At 43.1% G+C, this 17,124-nt stretch overlaps 1 protein-coding gene across 4 annotated transcripts in view; it reads right to left on the reverse strand.

The window, feature by feature from the left end:
- The window catches only part of RAPGEF1 (Rap guanine nucleotide exchange factor 1), a 74,267-nt gene that overhangs the window by 38,154 nt on the left and 18,989 nt on the right, over positions 1–17,124 (reverse strand). For 3 of the 4 annotated variants that reach the window (XM_041475012.1, XM_041475013.1, XM_041475015.1), the window contains exons 2-7: positions 15,248–15,387; positions 10,816–10,994; positions 7,982–8,138; positions 3,501–3,589; positions 2,969–3,121; positions 1,494–1,617 (exon numbers count right to left, since the gene is read on the reverse strand). In XM_041475012.1, coding sequence (XP_041330946.1) covers positions 1,494–1,617; positions 2,969–3,121; positions 3,501–3,589; positions 7,982–8,138; positions 10,816–10,994; positions 15,248–15,387 — 842 coding nt within the window. Of the gene's footprint in view, positions 1–1,493; positions 1,618–2,968; positions 3,122–3,500; positions 3,590–7,981; positions 8,139–10,815; positions 10,995–15,247; positions 15,388–16,587; positions 16,626–17,124 lie in introns of those variants that run through there. The other variant, XM_041475014.1, reaches the window with a different exon arrangement.

Raw genomic sequence — 17,124 nt, forward strand, 5'->3', positions numbered from 1 at the left:
CTGCTGGCTCTCTCTAAGCTCAGGGAGAACACAGAAACTCTCTGATGTGGTGAACAGCCCATGCCAGGGAGCTCTGTGTGCTCTTGCTGTGGCCCACACTGGACCCTACAGATGCTGAGAAGATGACCAAGCTCTTCACAGCTACGTGTGTCTGATGACTGTCACGACACTGAGACAAGGGAATGACACTGCATTGGAATACCTGGGCCTTTAGCAAATACTTGGTTACCTCAGGTGCATGCAAAGGGAAAATAAATTACAGTGAGATACAACTTTATGTGCCTATGGCTATGGTCCCATTTCCATTTCAGAAATTACCTCAAGCTTTTTAACCCGGAAGATGCAGCTCGAGAAGCAAGGACCTCACAGGAGGGGAGAGGATCAGTGCTGCTGGCGCTCTCTAAGCTCAGGGAGAACACAGAAACTCTCTGATGTGGTGAACAGCCCATGCCAGGGAGCTCTGTGTGCTCTTGCTGTGGCCCACACTGGACCCTACAGATGCTGAGAAGATGACCAAGCTCTTCACAGCTACGTGTGTCTGATGACTGTCACGACACTGAGACAAGGGAATGACACTGCATTGGAATACCTGGGCCTTTAGCAAATACTTGGTTACCTCAGGTGCATGCAAAGGGAAAATAAATTACAGTGAGATACAACTTTATGTGCCTATGGCTATGGTCCCATTTCAGAAACCACCTCAAGCTTATTAACCTATGACTGAACCCCTCACTATTCCCAGTCTGTCAGAACAACCTTAGTGTGACTGTAGCTTCAACTGAAGAGTGGCCACAGCTTTATCTGAGTCAGCCAAATGACTGTAGAGGCTCCCTAAGCCACAGCTGAGGCTTTGGGGATGAGGACAAGATTTGATTTTTGTGCAATTTGATATGATTCAGGTCCTCACTGCTGAGCTAATAAGTTCCTGAATGGGTAAAGAAACCCAGCCATTTACAACCTCATAAACCCCAGACAAGCACAAGAAATGGAATGTGATTAACACACATACAACTTTCCCATTTTTCTACCAGAAAATGTACAAATTTCCCCAAAGCACCAGGAACGGTCAGAGCAGCAGCTCAAACTACTGCTTGAGTTAAAAGATGTTTTAAATTGTGACTGGATGAAGAGAGACCTGTGATCTCAGAGTAAACCCTGGTGAGACCTCAGGGAGCCCAGCCAGCTGCTGTCCCCTGGTCTATTGGACACAGCAACACTCAGCCACTCCCATCCTCACACTCTGCCACCCCTCAAGGCAAAAAAGTTTGTAGCAATTTGTTAATTAAACACAACAACACTGTAAAAAAAAAAAAATTACGCTGTCCACATTATTTATGACACTGCTGTTGCTGCCACTGCCACTCCCACTGCAGGCTGCCTGTGCTGGGCTGCTCGGGACAAGCAGGGACCTGCAGCTCTCAGCATCTCCCTGAGCTTTTCCTCCAGCTCACAGCATGCTTCCCTTGGCTTTCACAAAGGGGTTATGCCATTACCTGTCTGTTGATCCCAACAGGTAAACTGGACCCACTGGTAGCTCTGCTCATGGGGGCCACAACAGCCACTCTGGTGGGGGAAGGTGCCGACTGACGTTTTTTAGGGGGCAGTGCTGGTGGAGGGCTGCAAGACACAACAGGAATTGATGTTTCCATCACTCTTCCAGAAAAAAAAAAAAAGATTTTCAGAGGCTTCACAAGATGTTTTCCAGAAAGCTTTTGTCAGCCAGGAGCTATTCAGCAAAATGTATCCACTAAAAATATCGATTTAAGAATACTCTCACAGGTAAGTCCCTGTTAAGTGATTTATTTTTTAAGGCTGGTATTTCTCAAACAAAAACAAATGCTGTTGTAAAAAGCATTTTTAATGGAGCTAATTACCATGGTAATTATTTTTTAATAAAAGCAGTGAAAATCCAAATTAAATGTTTTGGTTGACCCAAATATTGTTTCCATTCACAGAAGTCCCTCCCCCTCCTCAAACCTTGCAGATCTGAAAAATTTTCAGATCAAAGTTTCAGAGATTTACAGGACAGGAAAATTATCTTTATTGGTCTCTGCTTTCTTGGTGAACTTCAGGGAACAAAAGGGTCAGAGCTGCTCTCACTGTGCACTGAGGGCCCCCTGTTTTGGCATGAATCTGTGTCAGACCCACACTTACAGTAACTTGTGAGAGTTTAACCCTTTGACTTTTAGTTTTTGCTTCTAATGACACGTAATTCTGGTAGTCATCAAGCCTGAGAAGTTCCCAAGAGCACACATACCACGAAATTTTTATATAACCTTTGAGAATTCATAAAATACATAGAAATGTGATTCTTTTTCTCAGCCACAGCCCTCAATGCTGCATTTTCAAATTGCCACAACACGTATTTTTCACACCAGCCATTAGCACCAGTACTAGAGAAGAAAAACAACACACACACAAACACACAAACCTGCAAATTGGGGGTTTTCTCTTCCTTCTCAAAATAGAACACAGAAACTTTCATGTGGTTACTCTTAGAACAGGGTAAGAACAACCAAGCACAAGTTTTTTTTTTCACACACTCTTGGCTTTCACTCTTAAGCTGACAGGCAAAGGTGAACAACCTGGCTGTGCAGGACAGATTGGTAACTGCCCCCTGAGGTTAAAGGAACATTTCCCATGGGATACAGCAGCCCAAGACACTTGGATAGTGTGGAAATCACACAGTTTAATGGGAGGTTTTTACAGATTTATGTGATGCCTCTCACACGTGGATATCAGGGCATGGCACTATCCTCACATAAAAAGAAGGAAAGAAAAAGACACTAAAAAACAAAAAGAGACAGAACACAGAGTCCAGGAGCAGGGAAAAACTGCTCTGGAGGACTGGAAATTCAAAAGCAACACTAACCCTCCTCTATTGTGCACATTTTGCAAGGTTGTTTAAAAACCAGCAGGCTGTTAAGAGGCACTGGTGCTCTTTGGTCAGCTGGCTGGGCAGAATTACCTGTTCTCTGCCACACGAATGCTGGGCAGAGGGGGTTTGGGAGGTGCAACTTCTTCATCCATGGAGTCAGTCAGCAGCTCGTTGGATTGAGTCATATTTGTTGTTTTGTTGAGGATCTCCATTTCTCGGTCTGTAAGGGGAAGTTCTGAAGGGCTGCAACATGCAAAACAGATTGTAGATCATAAACCACAGCTGGAACACAGCCCTGACAGATTCAAACCTATTTTAAATCATGTGCAGTCAGACAGACACCTAGAGCAGAAGGCAGAATTTGCATCTGCAGGTGGAATTCCATGTAAATGCAGAGCTCAGTGTGCATGTGACTCAAAGGTTGTTTTACTGCCAGATTTTGCTGTCTTTCCTATCATAGCATATTTTCTTTTAGTGATCCTACTGAAATGGATGGGGGCTACACAAAGAACAATACACAACCCCCCTGTGAAGAACAGCTGAATGATTTAACTCAACTATCAGCAGTCAGAAATCATCCCTTCTATATCAGTCCTGCCCACAGAAGAAATCAGTGACCCACCTGTCAGATTTACATGCTGGTAAACTGGGTTTAACTGGGCTTGTGGGAGAGGGATGCTCCTGCTTTTCAATCGTGAGTCTGACCAGCTCCTGATGGATAGAGAGAAGAAAAAGAGAATAATCACTATTTGCTGAATGCTGCACTCAAACATCCCAGAATACAAAGAGATGTTATTGCAGTAAATTCTTGGTTATGGTTTATGATGGTGTGGACACAGAGAGAGCTGAGCTGGGTTTAAGTCTAGTCCAGAGCCACACAAATGATGCAGAACAGCTGCTAAGGAGCAGCCTGCACCCAGAGGAAGTTTTGGCAGTATTTGAGTGAAGTTCATTACCCTGACTGTATGGGGATTCTGCACAAACCCACGTGTGTCTTTTTGCTATGTTTCCTCTTTCCTCTGTCTCACAAATGTGTTCCAGTCCACACAACACCCTAGATAATGGTAAATTGGCTTTACATTCATAGATCTAAGTAAAAAACATTCTTACCCAGTGGAGTACTTCATCTAGCCAAAACCAACATTAAATAATTGCTTTCTATTTTATAAATAAGAATGTATTTGTTTCAAAAAGCAAATTTTCTGTAAAATGCCCAACCAAAAATTAAACAGAGAACACCTTCATTAAAAGGCCTGCTTCCCCTGAAGCCACCTTTTAACACATTAGCAATAGAAGACTTAATCATTCAAGAAGCTACTGTAGTGTATCTGTTATAGGCAGATAAGGCTCTGGATAAAGAGATAAGGACATGATAATCCTGAACTCTAAGTCTGCCAGCAGTCAAAGCAACAATCATTCACGCCAGAAAGACAGAGAGAACATTTTATGGATGGCTGACAAATAGATCTCCTGCTCACAGACACAAACACATGCCCCTCTCACAGGCAGGCTGGAAAACTGGCAGGGCTTCCTGCCACTATTGGCTTCCCAGCATATTACACAAAGGAAACTCTAAGGGATCAATTTTAATTTTATTTATTTTAAAGCAGCCTGAAGTACAGTGTCATCATTCCAGTTTCATCTTTGTGTCTGTGGAGCTTGGAAAAGGAAACAACTGGCATTGCTCTCTCAGTGCAGTAGCTGCAACTGGGTTGCCACTGCCATCATCCCTCTGAGCAAGGAAAATACTCAAGTTCTGGCACTTTAACACAAGGCTCTACTGAAAGCTGAAATTCCATGGGTTAACACACACACAACAAGAGGAATAAGGTGCAAAACCACCCAAGTGTCCACCAGCTGACTCAGGACTCCATGCTCTACTTACACTCCTGCTGTGAGCTGGTGCTCCAACAGAACGTACCCTGTGTTACCCAAAAACTCAGCTCTCCACAAGCTGTCCTGGAACATCCCACACAGGGGGGAGGAAGAGGGAGCACAAACAGATGTCCATGGGGACTAAAACTACGAAGATGTCCCTGCTGGGACAGAGAGCCCTGCTGAGGAACAGTGTGTTCTGAGAAGTGTCCTGATGAGTAACATCACTCGACTCTTGGCTGCATTTGGCATCATGGGGCTGAGTGATGACTCAATGGATTGCCACCTTTCTGCCCTCTGGACATAATTCCACTGCTGAAAGGTTTTTGGAGACCCTCATGTACTTTAGCAGACTCAGGGGTGGACCCTGTGGGCCTCTGGGGTGGTGGCCAGTTTGCAGTGAGGACTGCAAACACGCAGGAGCACAATGGGAAATAAAATCTATGGGCATTCAAACCAAAAGCCAAAATACTCCTTAAACATTCCTCTGAGAAGGCTATGGAAGGGAAAATGTAATGTTTCCATTTCCTGACCATTCTTCACCACCTTAAACCAAAGCCAGGCCAACAGTGCAGACTGTGGTGGTGGCTGTGCCACAGCAGCACTGAGGAGCCCTCAGGGCTGAAGTGCTCAGTTTTCCTATTTTGCCAGTCATAATGGACACATAGTTGTCTTCCACATGGGAATGTGGGTTAAAATGGGAGGAAACCAATTCAATTTGGCTCAAAAGTATCTTCAGAATTATTCAAACCATTAGGACTGGGGGAAAAAAACCCAAAGCACCTTCCAGTGGAGACACCAACAGATGACTGTAATGACTGAGAGGATCACTTTCCCTTCCAACTTTGACAAACATCACCAGGCCCTCAATGTTTCTCCTCTATGCTATCCCCAGATGAGAACTAGCATTTGGAAATCAAGCCAAAATCTTTAGCATACACACAGAGGTAATGTGCACACAACTGAGCCAGATGCACATTATGCTATTCCTTATCAGCAAGGAAAGAGATTCCTGCAGCAGTAATTAGAGATAATTAAAGCCTCTCTCCAAACTATGCTACTTCAGCAAGCTGAAAATTCCACAATGAGATGGATTTTTGAGAAGTTATGTAATCAAAGCAAGGATTTTTTTCCCTGCCTAGCAAAGCCCTAAAACCTGGGATCAAAATATCAAGTAACAGAGGTGAACAAGAGTCTCCTTTATGTTTAATTCTGAAAATAAAGAAGTAAGCATTGAAATGTGGAAGTGGATCTTGTGTGATCTGCCAGAAAAACAAAACAGGGTCTGCTGTGGAGAGAAGTGTCCATCTTCTCAGTTCTGCTTCCACCAAATGTGGCTTGGCCTTCCTAAAATAAACCCTGTTCCTTGGCTGTGCAGGAGGTGAAAGCATGCTGCTTCCAAATGCTGACCTCTTGATGGGCAAATACTCTCCCATCTCCCCAGACAGCCACACATCTGCTCTAAGGCTGACCAGACATGAGCCAGCTCCAACTGGAAGGCCAAAATAACTCAGTCTAAAAACAAAGCAGAGACTGATATAGCCGTGGTGCTGAGCAGGGCTCAGGCTCAGCACGGCATGGACATGTCCATGCTGCTCCCAGTCTGGGCTGGCTCATGAACAGACATCCAAAACCTTTTCAATCCCCTCATCTGCACAGGACACAGCTCTGGCTGAAAGACAACAGGTAGCCAGGGTTTAAATATTGAAGTTAAAGAAGAACTCCCAAGTTGTGTGTCCAAGTCTCCTGCAATGAGACCACACAGCTCTGTTCCAGATCTGGGGATAACACATCTCTCCCAGGGACTGGGCAGATTCAGTCAGTGATAACTCACCATTTCTCGGGAATTACAGCACAGATTTTCACATCCTCCAAATTGCTGCTGAATTCCAGACTAACAGCAGCTGAGATTTTAGGCTAAATTCTTTTCCTCTCTCCCGCTGTGCAAATTTAAGACCAGCTTTACTTTTAAAATGTGTAGCTTAAAGTTAAAGAGCATATTGTGCAAAATAATCCTAGAAAATCCATCTTCTTAGGTGCTAGAAATGATTTGTTTCAAAGATATTTATTTAAAAGGCTCATAAAGTAATAGCAGATTTTAGCATCTGTGTTTGAGTAACATTAAAGAGATATCCAGATGATGCAGACACCAAACCAAGAGGCCTGAAAATGTGACAGTCAAAGCCTGGGAGATCCACTTCATTTTTACATTTGGCTCCACTTAATAAAACTGATTCTGAGTACAGTGAAAGGTTCCTGATACATAACTCCAGGTGAAGCACCTGCTGCAGTTCTTAAATTCTATCCCAACATTCCTTGTGTAGTTGATTTAAACATTCCCCTTTAAATTCAGCCCTGCCCTTGAAAGAGATTTAACTTCCTCTACAGTTTCCAAAATGAGATTCCCAGGAGATAAGACAGTCTGTCCACTGGTGCCCTAAGCCTAGATCAACCAAACTTTTACCAACAGTGCTGGGGCAGGTGAGTGATCAGCCCAGAGACAGCCTGGGACACAGAAATAATGGGCACAAGAACCTTCCCAGGGAGGCAGGAGGAAAGCCCACAGCTTTTCCAGGGTGGAACAGGGAGGGAATGCTACAAGCAGGTCTGACAATGGATACAAAGGTTCCTGTTAAACGTTTCCATTAGCAATGTAAAACTAATCTCCAGAAAACTGAGTTTAGCTCATCACCTGTTCCACACCCTAATCCAGCTGCTTAAGAGTGGTGATGTATCACTGACAAATCCCTTGAAATTTCTCTTAGAAGATGGAGCTGGAGTCTTTCCTTCTCTGTGGGCATTGACAGGGAGAATTTTTATTTTATTTTGCTGAGACAGAAAATGTGCAAACCACGTCTTGTAATCTGCATGGGAGACTGGGAATGACTTGCTGAAAATTTAATGCAATACTGAAGAAAGATCCATTGCTTCTTCCAACTCATCCAAATGCCAGGGTGAGCATGCCAGAGGCTCATATTCAGAGCCAAACTGTGCTAGTCTTTAACCAGCACTCCAAAGAGGAACATTTAACTTATGGAACAGTTGATTTAAGGGGTAGTTTACTGAAAGCAGAAATAGGATCTTCATATTTTACCTGCACTTAAAAACCCAGAAGAGGTTAACTAGAAGAGGTCTAGTTTACACTAGAAGAGGTCTAGTTTACATAGACCTCTTCTAAAATACATTACTATATGCTCTTTATAATAAAATTTACAATGTCTCATGTACCTTGACTCCATCCAGAACAGCTTTTATAACATCCTTCACTGTTGTCACCATCTCCTTGTCCTCTGAATTCACCCCCTCCAGCATCACCTGGTCAGACCAGCGGATGAGGTTGGCCAGGCTCTGGTACACTCGGCTGTAGCAGGATGAGATGGCAGAACTGCACAGCAGGAGAGGGAGCAGTTGAGGAAAAAAAAAAGAACAAAAAGAAATTTTGGAGATGTTATCAAATGTTAGGAGAGCGAGTTTCACACTGTGCATTTCACTGCTTTGCTCTCTGACACTCAGAATTTGTGTTGAGCAGGTGACAAAGCTCAGGCTGCTCCTCCAGGGCAGCTGCTCTCCCGTTTTCCAGCACCAATGATGACAGTTTGAAGGTACAAACCACCAACAGCTCATTCTCAAGTATCAGAAGGAATTATCTAGGATGCAGGTTAATGCTAAAAAAAAAAATAAATATTTCCATCTTAATTTACAGCTCCATCCTATGCTTTAGTGTTAAAAATAAGTATTCAAGCCCTACATTTAAGTTTAAGCTATGTTATTTCAGTATTATCCTTCTTCCTTATTAGCTCTCCCCAAAACCATCTTGGACCACTGAGAGCTGACTCTATTCATTCCTTTACAAATCACTGCCTCACTGTTTATAATGCCTGAAAACATGTAATTAAAATTACTTCTTTGGAGAAACTGAACTGAATGAATTTCAGGTTTGAAAGAGGAAGGGTGTTGCTTTGTTTTGTTTTTAATGAGCAACAGAATTGAATCTATTGTTCTGAAGGGGAAAAAAAAAAGAGTTTTGGAAGGATGACAACTTTAAATAAAAGTTAACTGTAACAACAGTGCTCCCAGGCATTTTCCTGGCCATTCTGAAAACACTGACTTCATTACTAAACAAGGTGTGTTAACAGCACTGCTGATGGCAACGCTTCAGCAATTCTTTGTCACGTTAAATCAATTTCAAACTGCATCAAAACCATAAACAGATAAGAGAAGGTGTAATCTTGCAATCATTACTGATACAAGTTGTTCCAAATCTTCCCATTTCTCTCTGGTATCCATTCTGCATTGGCTTAACTCCAGTAACTTCATTATCTGTGAGAAAAGAACCAAGCCCACGAGCTCCAATGAATTTATTTAGGTGAATGAGGTTTGGGGAAAGAACTACTGTCAAGTTTCAACCAGGGAATACAAACAATGGCAAGGACTTGATTGTTGGTTGTTGTTTGGGGTTTTTTTTTAAGGTTTGTTGCTTGCCATTTGTTCTCATTTCAAATGAAATTAGCTTGGTAGGAGATATTTCCTAAACAGGGCCCTCCCCCATCTCTTTCTGAGGCTTTGATTTCTTTGCCATTAATCTTCAGTCTGCTTCCTTCTAAAGAGGCAGTAATTGAAAGCCCATTTTGTGCAAGATTTAATTACTCTTTTCCTTGATGCAAATACTTCCCCTAAAGCAAAAAGAAGTCCAACAAAAATTGTAGGGCTTTCTTCATCACTGACACAAGTCTTGCTCACTTTTCTTGCCATCAGAGTCACCCCTTTGTGTCCTGCCACTAAAGTACACAGGTAGGGATAGAAGGACATGGCTTTTTGAGAAAGCCAGAGCCCCTTTTGGGTTTTTTGGGGGGCTAAGCAAGGCAGGGCATGGACATGGGATCTGTGCTTTAATGCACAGTGTTTCCAGAAAGAGAGATTTACCACTGTGTAGAGGACATTCCCATTCCTACAGATTTGCTCACTATGGTTCAAGAGATCCAACCTCAGCTGGATCTTACCTGTCCCAGGCACAGGTCTGATACTCACCCTCTCCTCCTTCCTTCTGCCAGGAGCAGCCCTGGCCTCAGCACTGGGGCCAAACACAACTGAGCATCTCTGTTTGCAAAGTATTTGGCACCCAGTGCTACCCCAACTACATTAAAAACCTTCCCTGTGCCAGCACCGAAATAAGCATCTCCAAAGAAAAAAAAAGAAAATTGGAGATATTTAATGAGAAAACAAACAGGAACAGCACAAAAACTGGCAGGATTTCAGGAACCAAACACCTGCATTTCTCTGCTTGGTTCTGTGCTTTTCTCTGTGTTAACTTTGCCCTTTTAGTATTATTCAACAATGTTTGTTTGTTTTCTGTAAATCAATTGCTCCAGCATCCATGGGATGAACACCAACAATATCTCTGTGGCTTGGCAACGCCACAAATTCTTATAAACCATGCTGAGCTTGGCTTTGGCAAATTCCTACTTCTTTCCTGGCTTCAAACCCACTGCCTGACTGGTAAAAACGTAATACACATAATCTGTTAAAACATAAAACAATAATCTGTTGAGTGAGGCAGGAATGAACTTGGACTGGTTAATCTGCTGAAGTACATCTATTTACTTCTGTATCTGATCCAGCAAAATCCAAAAAAAGCAGTTAAGAGTGCAGGCTCAGACTTCTGTAATATCAGGGTGGATAAACTGAGCACAAAAAAGGATTACTCTGAAGATAAACTCTTTTTTCAGGTAAAGCTATTGGATTTGTTAGCTTTTAGGATACCACCATGGACTGCAGAAACAGGAATAGCATCTGAAGAGAATCTCCCTCTGGAAAACAATGAATTTCCAAGTTTATGCTAAAAAACATCCCTTCCTCCACTCTCAAAGCAGCCTGCTTTGCTTTATCTTTCCATGGCATGAGCTTCTTCACAGCAGGTAATCTGCTTTTAAATGATGTCTGAAACCACCATGTAGTTAGTAACAACAGGAGTCACTTCACCAGCTTCTCCTGGACCTGGCTCCTCAGATAAAGCAGAAGCCTGTTGGTCTGTCATGGTCCCAAAATCCAAGAAGGAAACTCACCTCTGCTGGATGCGTGGGTCAGTTTGCACCAAGGGCAGGATGGCTTCCAGCACTTTACTTGCTGAGCCTGGCAGCATCTCCAATACTTTGTTATCAATTGCCATCTTGTCCACAATAGTCTTAAAGTAGCGCAATGCACTGACAACCTCCTTCTCCTTTTCCTCTAGCCATGATACATTCTGAAGAGGAGGGAAGAAAAGGAGAGATTTGTTAAAACTTCAGTATTTTTAAGGGTAGGGTTCCTTTAACAAACCCAAAGTTTGGTGACACTGAGGTGTTCCAGGAGGAGTGGAAAAATCCCCTTTTACCACAAACACTTTTAAATTTAATTACTACTCTTTCAAATGAATAGTCAGTGCAAGATTACACCCCCACTTCAACCTTCAGAATTACCTGCATTCCAAACTGAAGGCTGATCTTGATCAGTTTTAGGCTAAGATTAGCACCACTGATGACATCAAGGACACTGCTTTGAAACCTATACCCTAAACTGGGACAGTGAAAGAAAAAACATTTCCCTGAATGGTTTGGGTTGGAAGGGACCTTAAAGCCCATCTCCACCCCCTGCCACGTGCAGGAACACCTTTCACTATCCCAGGCTGTCCAAGCCCCATCCAACCTGACCTGGGACACTTCCAGGAATGGGGCAGCCAAAATTGCTCTGGGCAACCTGTGCCAGGGCCCTACCACCCTCACAGGGAAGAATTTATTCTTAATATCTAAACTAAATCCTGCCCTCTGTCAATTTAAAGGCAACACCCCTTGTCCAATTACTACATGTCCTTGTAAAATACATGAAAACACCCAAATAAACTCCATTCTGATGAGCCTCCAACCTAAATCATTTTGTGATGCTGCTGGAACAAGAGAACTCACACAATTTCCATGAGGACCAACTGTAAAAGCTAAGTTTTGGCATTGGTGAATGAATGTTGCAGAAGGGAGCAATTCACTGGAATAAAGCTGAGTTGTGGTCACTAATTTCTGTGCCACCACAAACACAAGAGGAGGAAATTCAGAAGTGATACATGATACCTCAATGGCATTCTGGACAGGGATATTTTTTAAAAGTTTACAACAGTATGCCTGGAGGACTTTTAATGCCACAAGTAGTTTCTAAGTGAGATTTAAATTAACTACTGAACACTGCTAGAAAAGGAGCAGAGAGCTTAGCAGAGTCAGATTTCATCCATTATCTCTTCAGTAAATTCAGCTTCAGGAATTAATGACCTATGGGCATTGTGTCCTCCCCATATTCTTGTCAGCTGTTAAACTGCTGCTTTTCTGCAAAATCAGGCCAGCAGCCCAAAAGGTTTTAGGAAGAACAATTTATAGGCAGCACTGGTTAGTAATTTGGGGCCAGTTGCATAAAAGGGTTAGAATCCCAAGCTCCATCTAGCTCCAACTTCAGAAGTCTAAGTCCCAGTCCAAGAACTGCAAACCACCCTGTCATTTTCCATCTCGTCTGGGCAGTGCCCAAAATGTGCTGCTGCTTCCCCTTTGGACAACACTTCTTGCCAGGAACCTCAAGTTCTGATCTACAGCCCACAGTGCCCTGAGCTGCCTTGCTCAGGAGCAGCCTGGCAACTCACTGGGATAAAAAAATGACATTTCCCATTCTGCAGGGATGTGCCCTCACCACTGCAGAGTTTATTCCAGGATACAGAATCTTAAAAACATTTAGGTTGGAAATGACCTCCAGGATCATTGAGTCCAACCATTAATCTATGGAGAGCCTTGGCCTCTTCCAAGATTTTGCACTTCATATGAAATGATCACACATTTTAGGGACCAGAGAGTCCGAAAATTCCCTGGGTAAGCATGATCACGGTCCAGCAGTCAAAGCTCTCAAACAGAAGTGAAAAAATGCGGACTGCAGTTCCTGCTCCCATGGCTGTTTATGGGTTTCATTCAACAACTGTTTCCTGTAGAAAGGCTTGTGACTTAATAGCTTAAACACTCTCCTGGTGCACAGAAGGGATGGGCCTGACAGAGTTCAGGGCTGAGAATGACAACTGGAAACACAAATCCTTCCGCTGAGCACACCAAGGGACGTGAATCCAGCCACCGGACACTGTCTGGGACACAGCCCTTTTTTTAATTTTTTTATTTTTTTTTCCCCCTGCTAGTCCTTTGGGTGACATTCCCCAGGAGCACTTTGTAATGAATCCTCTTCCAAGGTCCAAAGGTAGCATATGTAGGTGTGCACAGAACCATGGAATGGTTTGGGTTGGAAGGGACCTTAAATCTCATCTCATTCCACCCCTGCCATAGGTTCCACCAGACCAGACTGCCCCAAGTCTGTCCATCCTGCCCTGGAACACTCCCAGGGATGGGGCAGCCACCCATTTCTCTTTTGGGCATTAAATAGGAAAAAGTTACAACTCAGGCAAAACAGCATCTCCTCCCCACTGCCTGCCTGACACATATAGATGTTTTTGGATGATTTCAGAAATTTTCCCTTAATAATCAAATTGCAAATGCATCATGTATGAGACATAGCTAACCCAAAAAGGGTCACAGTGAGCTGTACAGAATACACCCAATTACAAAAGCTGGAATCATCCTTTTTTTCCTTACATTTTGGCAGTGTAAAACCTATCATAAGTCTGTATATAGCACTGAAGGACACTCCTGTTCCTACAATAGGATAAGAATCACAGACAGGGTTCAGAGGACAAAGGGAGGTTCTGAAAAGAACACCCCCAATGTTGCCTCCATCCAGATATAAAGGGGAACAGGAGATGATGATGTTTGCATGAGTTGAGCATATCCTTCAGCTTACACATCGTGATTTTACATTAATTTTTAGTATTGCTATTTCTGCTCTACAGTGATTATCTACTTCAAGAGCACAAAAATAGCATCTTAAGTACTCAAGAGGGAGAAAAGGATGATATTTGGTTTATCAAGTGAGCCTTCTGACAAAAGATCTCCCATTTGTCTACTGATGTCTATGTTCCAGTGAGAAAACCTGGCAACAATCCAGGCACATTCTCTTCCCCACTCCCTCCACTAAAGCTAATGAGCTGACTACATCCAACTAATTGATTAGTTGGGCAGTAGCTATTAAAATAGGTAAGGAATGAGCCAGAAATCAACAATATTTCACAGTATAAAAATGAATGCATCTTAAATAATCATGTACAGTAATAAAAAATATTTTGAGTGTTTTGTTTTCCAATTAAAAAAATCCCAATCTCTACATAAAAAAATTATTTTAATGTCCAGCATGGCTTATTAGTAAATCCCCTTGCACTATTTTTAGGGGAAAAATAGAGAAGCAAAAACTTCATCCATTATTAACATGCATTTGCTATAGACCACATTTGAAAAGGGCTCTTCATTTTCTAATGCGTTTAATGTGGTCACACATCAATTTAAAGGAAGGCTGCTAAATTATCTCAAGATACCATCCTGAAACATCATTGGAATTAAAAGCCTTCAAGGAATACTCTCACTGTTGTTCTGGGTTTTTTTTTAGTTTTATTTTTAAGTAGTACTCAGCTATGCAAGGTGTTTGGCTCCCTAGAAAGATTTCCACAGCCTCCTGAGGAAAAAAGCTAAACCTGGGGAAAAATCCCTCATCATCTTCCACCTGATGGGGCAAAATAGCATGAGGAAGGCTGCAGAGGCTTCTCTGGGTGTTAAGCAAGTCACACAGCCTAACAAAACTTTATCTTGCTGACTGCTCCCAGTAACTCTACAACAACTCTCAGCAGAGATAATCTGAAAAATTCTGCATGTCTGGCACTGAACACTGGATGAGACGTTTAACAGCTGAGAATGATGTTTAATTATCCTAAACAACCTCAACTGTTCTTAACTTCTGGCTTTGATTTGTACTTGAAAACTGACTGCAACAGCGTTGTCACAGAGAAAGGCTCCAGCTACATAATCAGGTCACAACAGGAGAGGAGATAACACAGATCAGTTTGTGACCTCATTTCTTAGAGGACCTGGAGTACATTTGGTCTGAGGAACATTGTGCTGGATCAGCAGCTGCTCAAACACTTGTGTGTGACTCTCCCTGCTGCTGTCACCAGAGATTGAGCACATCTTTGGACCAGCTTCAAGGATGTGCTCGCCTGGGTCTGGGGTTTTTAAAAGGATCACACCCCAAAACCAGGCAGCTCTTTGGAAGCTGCAAGCACAACCCACAGGGTGTGCATGTGGGGAGGATGTGTCAGGCCATACACCACCTTCCATAATGAGAGATTTAAATGCTTGTGGAAGGAGGTCTCATCATGCACTGCAATCAACATGTCTTGATTTAATACTACACAGTGCTGCTATAGGTAACCATAAAGTGACCCTGAGGATCCCCGAGCTGCAGAATTATTCACAGAACAAATTCACACACCAGATTATGATAAACTCAGTACCAGAAAGCAAGAAACCATCAGGATAACAGAACATGGCCTTTGCTTACTTTGTTCACTGACTTCTCTGGTGTTTTCACTGTCAGGTCAGCTTGCTTTCCTTTCTTGGAGGGAGTTCTCTTTATTTTTGGTGAATGAAACTTGCCCTTCAACTTCATCGTGAACGAGGAGAGATGAGAACGCTCAGAATCTAGAAAGACACAGAAAATAATTACTGGATTAGGGCAAATGTGTTGAAACCAGGGACGTGTTACAGCATTATCTGGAAGACACTTGCACCACGTAAATTTGAGTGGAACACAATAAAGAAAATTAATAAGCTGCTGCTCTACATTATGTTTCAAACCACAACACCACCATCATTTCCTGCTTTCCTCAACCACAATATCACCATCATTTCCTGCTTTCCCTTGAAGGCAGCAACACTGCAAAGAAGAGGCAGGGACAGTGGGACTGCTGCTGCCCTGTGCCTTGGAGGGAAGAGGGAAAACACCTCTCTTCAAAGCACTTATCTCCAGAAGGTCCTGAAGTGCTTTACAAAGGAGGCAATCATCGTGTCTCTTTGGCAGATGAGTCCAGGGGATGAAGTGACCGGTTCACAGCCCTCTGGCAGAGCAGAGCCCTTGGCTGTGGGTCAGGGCAGGCAGGGCTCTGCCTGGTGCTGGGACCTGGCTGCTTCAGGGATGGAGAACACAATCCCAGGTCATGCCCTTCCCAGGATGCAGCATCAATTTTGAATGTGGCCCCATGGATAATGCGGACAAAAATGCCAGCCCTTGTCATCTGCAATGGATTTCACTTGCAGTGTACCATAAAAAACAGAGGAACCTTTGATACCGGGGCATCCTTCAAGGAACTGAACTGCAGAAGTGCTCAGTCCTTTTAAAAATTGTATTTTTGTTGTTTTTTGAATACCTAAAAGAAGAAGTCTCAAAAGTTTGCAATCATGCCATATGCAGACTTACCGCTGAAATACATTTTTATCTGTTTAACCATGAATCTAAATAAAACTAAGCTGCCTTGTAGAGAGCAATTTAGAAAGTATTTTGAGCAAAGAGCACTTTAATAAATGAAAGTCTGAGTTGCTCTCTAGTGACCCAGATAATTCAGCAGAAGTCACCCAACTTGTCTCTAACTACATTACGAAGAAAAGCACACAGTTTTGCTCTATGTTTCATTTTTCTTTCAGATTATTTGAGCATTAACTGCACGGGCTGTAAGGAGTCCAGAGGACGGCCCCATGCATGCAGCACTGCAGCACCTCGTTAGCATGCAGACTGCAAACAGCAAAGGCTGCTGAGTCAAATCTAGCACCCAGCAGCTAAATACCATAGAGCAGCGCTGCTCCTCGTACTCAGAAACCACCTAACCACAGCTCAAAGGAACGCACCTGGCTGCCTTTAAACCTGGTTTCCTGGTAGCATGTAATGACCCTCTGTGAGCACACTGGCAGCACTCTGGTTGGGTATGTCCACCAGACCAAGATTTTGCAGGCATCCTACAAATGGAAGCTGGTGAGCACTGATCCTAATCCAGGCTGGCTGCAGACCTGCTCTCCACTTACAGGAGGAAATGTTTTCCCAGGTTTTCTTTGTATCCTAAAGTCCTGTTTAGTGCACTGAGGAGGGAGGCACTAAAAACCTTGGCCACTGCAGATAAATCCAGGCGTATCAGTTGGCCTCTGAAGAATCACTTACAGCAGCTGGCACCCCAACTTAGCAACAATTTACGTCAGTGCTTTACATCCACAAGAGGATCTCCAAACCTTTAAAACCTCTCTGTCTCCACAGGGTGCTGAAGGTCACCACTGAAGAGAGTTCCTGGCTGCTGTGATAACACTCTTGAGCTCCTCCCCAGAAAATAATTTGTATTTATTCCATACACCATACGAGAATTTCCATATTTGCATGCATATGCACGCTTGCCA

This window comes from Pyrgilauda ruficollis, unplaced genomic scaffold (genome assembly GCF_017590135.1).
Source record: "Pyrgilauda ruficollis isolate IOZ18807 unplaced genomic scaffold, ASM1759013v1 scaffold34, whole genome shotgun sequence".
NCBI lineage: Eukaryota > Metazoa > Chordata > Aves > Passeriformes > Passeridae > Pyrgilauda > Pyrgilauda ruficollis.